The following is a 3,372-nucleotide window of genomic DNA, read 5'->3' on the forward strand; positions in this document are numbered from 1 at the left end:
CTGAATGCGTTTTAAACGAGTTTTAATTATTCTAAGTTATACGGCAATATCTAGGATTGATCAATTAACTTCTGTGAATGAGACAGAGCACGTATTTTCTAATTACACACCGTATAATTTCCATATTTTATCGCAAAAGAATAGTAACACTATTTAATATTTTATAAGTTTAACTTCACTCTACATTATAATTTATTGAATTTCAAATTGGTTTATTTTTATATTTTATAGTGACAAGATACAGTCCCTGCTCTAGATGCTAAACTATGCCGCTCTCAATCAATCGCCTAGCTATTAATACAACCGGTAGTTTGAATACACACCGGTACTTTAAGGCAGTGCTTCTCAAACTGGGGGCCGTGGCTATATGACTGGTGGGCCGTGAAATATTTATTCCTTTTTAAAAATATTTTCGGTTATTTAGTTATTAAACAGACCATATGATTAATCATAGCCGATAAAGTCTAATGTTAGATAGTTTTTATTTAATAAGAATGAGATAAGAATCTAATGTGAGATAAAATGCAATAAAATTATAGACTATCGACAATGATGATAACTTTAATGATATAGCATTACAGTCGTACAGTCGTACATTCGTGTTTCTTTGTTCGATATCGTTGGTTTTGTGTTGTGTTAAATATTATTAAAAATTAAAAATGGAAAAGTGGTTGAGAGCAAATATAAAAACAGATACTTCTAGTTCTAGCTCAACAACCAATAAAAAAAAAAATGAATTTTTGCCTGCTAATAATAAAAAAAAACGCAAGTACAATTCAGAATATATAAAATTTGGTTTCATTGTATCATGCGTAAATAAGGAAGAACGACCAATGTGTGTCATATGTTTAAATACACTTTCAAACGATTGCATGAGACCTGGAAAATTAAGTAGACACTTAATTACTATGCACCCCGAACACCAAAATAAAACGTCAGATTTTTTCGAAAGAAAAGCATCAGAACAAAGTCGGCAAGTAGTTTTTTTTGATAAACATACTAATTTAAATAATACACTTCTTAAAGCTTCTTTTGAAATGGCTTTACTAATTAGTAAAGCTAAAAAAAGTTTTACTATTGGAGAAAACTTGGTTTTACCTGCAGCAATAAAAATATGTGAAATTGTACACGGTGATAAAATTGCAGAGGCATTACGGTCCATCCCTGTTTCTAATGATACTATTAAAAGAAGAATAGACTGTATGGGAGATTATATAAAATCTCAATTATTAATTCAAATTAAAAGAAGTGACACTTTTGCAATACAACTCGATGAATCAACAGATCTTACAAATAATGCCCAGTTAATGGTATTTGTGAGATATCAATATAATCTACAAATAAATGAAGATTTACTTTTTTGTGAAACTCTTTCTGAGACAACTAAAGGAATAGATATATTTAAAAAAGTAAATGATTTTTTTCTTATAAACGAACTATTCTGGTCCAAATGTGTTGGTGTATGTACAGATGGAGCAGCAGCAATGACTGGTAAAATATCAGGGTTTAAAGCAGAAGTGATGAAAGTTAATTCTGATGTAAAATTTGTTCATTGCATTATACATAGAGAACATTTAACTTTTCGAAAAATTGGCTGTGAACTGAATTCAATAATGAATGATGTAGTATCAATGGTAAATTTTGTGAAAAGCCGTGCTCTTAATTCAAGACTTTTTAAAATTTTATGTGAAGATGTGGGATCCAACCATAATACACTACTATTCCATACTGACGTTCGTTGGCTATCCCGAGGTAAAGTTTTAAAAAGAGTTATAGAACTAAGTGATGAGCTCCGTATATTTCTCTGTGATATTAAACCAGATTTATCTGCACTGTTAAGTGATGAAAAATGGATGTGTTTAGCTTCATATTTAGCAGATTTTTTCGATAAAGTTAATGAATTAAATCTATCTCTTCAAGGTAAAAGTACAAACATTTTAATACTTACCTCAAAAATTCAAGCATTTAATCAAAAATTATCTTCTTGGTTAAATGCATTTAACAATGGAGATTCCTCAATGTTTCCGAGTTTACATGATTTTCTTACTGCTAATGAACTTTCAATAGCAATTTCAGTTTCAAGTGTAATAACTGACCATATGTCTTCAATGCTAACATTTTTATCTAAATATTTTCCAAATTTAAATGAAGATAATGAACTAAATTGGGTAAAAATACCATTTTCTATTTCTTTAAAATACGATCATATTCCATGGGCCGCAAAAGAGCAACTAATTGAAATTAGAGAAGACTCAACTCTTGAAACAGAATTTAATGAAAAAGAACTTACTGAATTTTGGTTAAGACGACAGCAAGAGTATCCATTAATTTCAAAAGCGGCATTACTTATATTAATGCCTTTCGCATCGACATATCTTTGTGAAACTGCATTTTCACAACTTCAAATTATAAAAAACAAACATAGATCATGCATTTCACAACAGTCGTTAGAAGCAAACTTGCGTATTTCAGTTTCAAATATCACACCGGACATAAATATGTTATGCGAAAATATGCAAGCTCACCCGTCACATTAATAATCATCAACATTACTACTGAATATTTTTGTATTGTTTTTTTTATTACCAATTAATTGAAGTTTATATAAGTTTAAAGTTTAATACTATTATAAAATTGTTTCAAAAATATATTAAAAACATTTATTTACTATACATTTTAATAATCTATTTATGTGAAATAGTCCATTTCGTTTTAGTATATAATTAAGAAAAAATAATTAATGATTTTGATTAAGGGGGCCTTGACAGTTTCACATTAAATTTAGGGGGGCCCCATGACAAAAAAGTTTGAGAAGCACTGCTTTAAGGAGTGCAAAGTCCATCAAGTCTCGGCCGGCCACGACTGGTCGTCGACTGACGGTTACGATATATGCGTTCAGGGTGCCGATTATTGAAAGAATGATATAATTATAATATAATCGCATGATATCAATAGTAGTGTTTCTTTAAAAATAGTATAAATTTAAAGAGTGAAAATCATTTGATATTTTGTCTACTGAGTAAAACCTAGTAATATAATTTAATCAAATAATTTCAATACTTTATAATAAATAAGGTTCCACTTTTAATGTATTTATAAAATTAATCTAGACCACTTCCGAGATAACCAACTCCATGACAATTAATCATGAGCAATTTTCATTTTAGATAAACTATGATTGTGTTGGTTAATACTCGAAAAATTGTATTCTCAGTTTATAAATCTCTATATATATAAATTATGTACGCATAATTATTGTTTTAAAAAATAATATACCTCGAAATTGTTTTTCTAGTGAAATAAAGCTATAATAGAAATGTTTGTAATTTTATTTATTAAAGTAATAGTTCATTATCAAATGATAATAAAAAA

At 28.6% G+C, this 3,372-nt stretch overlaps 1 protein-coding gene across 1 annotated transcript; it reads left to right on the forward strand.

The window, feature by feature from the left end:
* Positions 1–908: 908 nt before the first annotated feature.
* On the forward strand, positions 909–2,537 carry LOC126898043 (SCAN domain-containing protein 3-like). The gene has a single exon (XM_050671992.1). It carries the CDS (start codon positions 909–911, stop codon positions 2,535–2,537), a length of 1,629 nt encoding a protein of 542 aa, XP_050527949.1.
* Positions 2,538–3,372: the final 835 nt, after the last annotated feature.

The sequence above is a fragment of the Daktulosphaira vitifoliae genome, unplaced genomic scaffold (assembly GCF_025091365.1).
Source record: "Daktulosphaira vitifoliae isolate Bord-2020 unplaced genomic scaffold, ASM2509136v1 Scaffold_2, whole genome shotgun sequence".
In the NCBI taxonomy this organism is placed as follows: Eukaryota; Metazoa; Arthropoda; class Insecta; order Hemiptera; family Phylloxeridae; genus Daktulosphaira; species Daktulosphaira vitifoliae.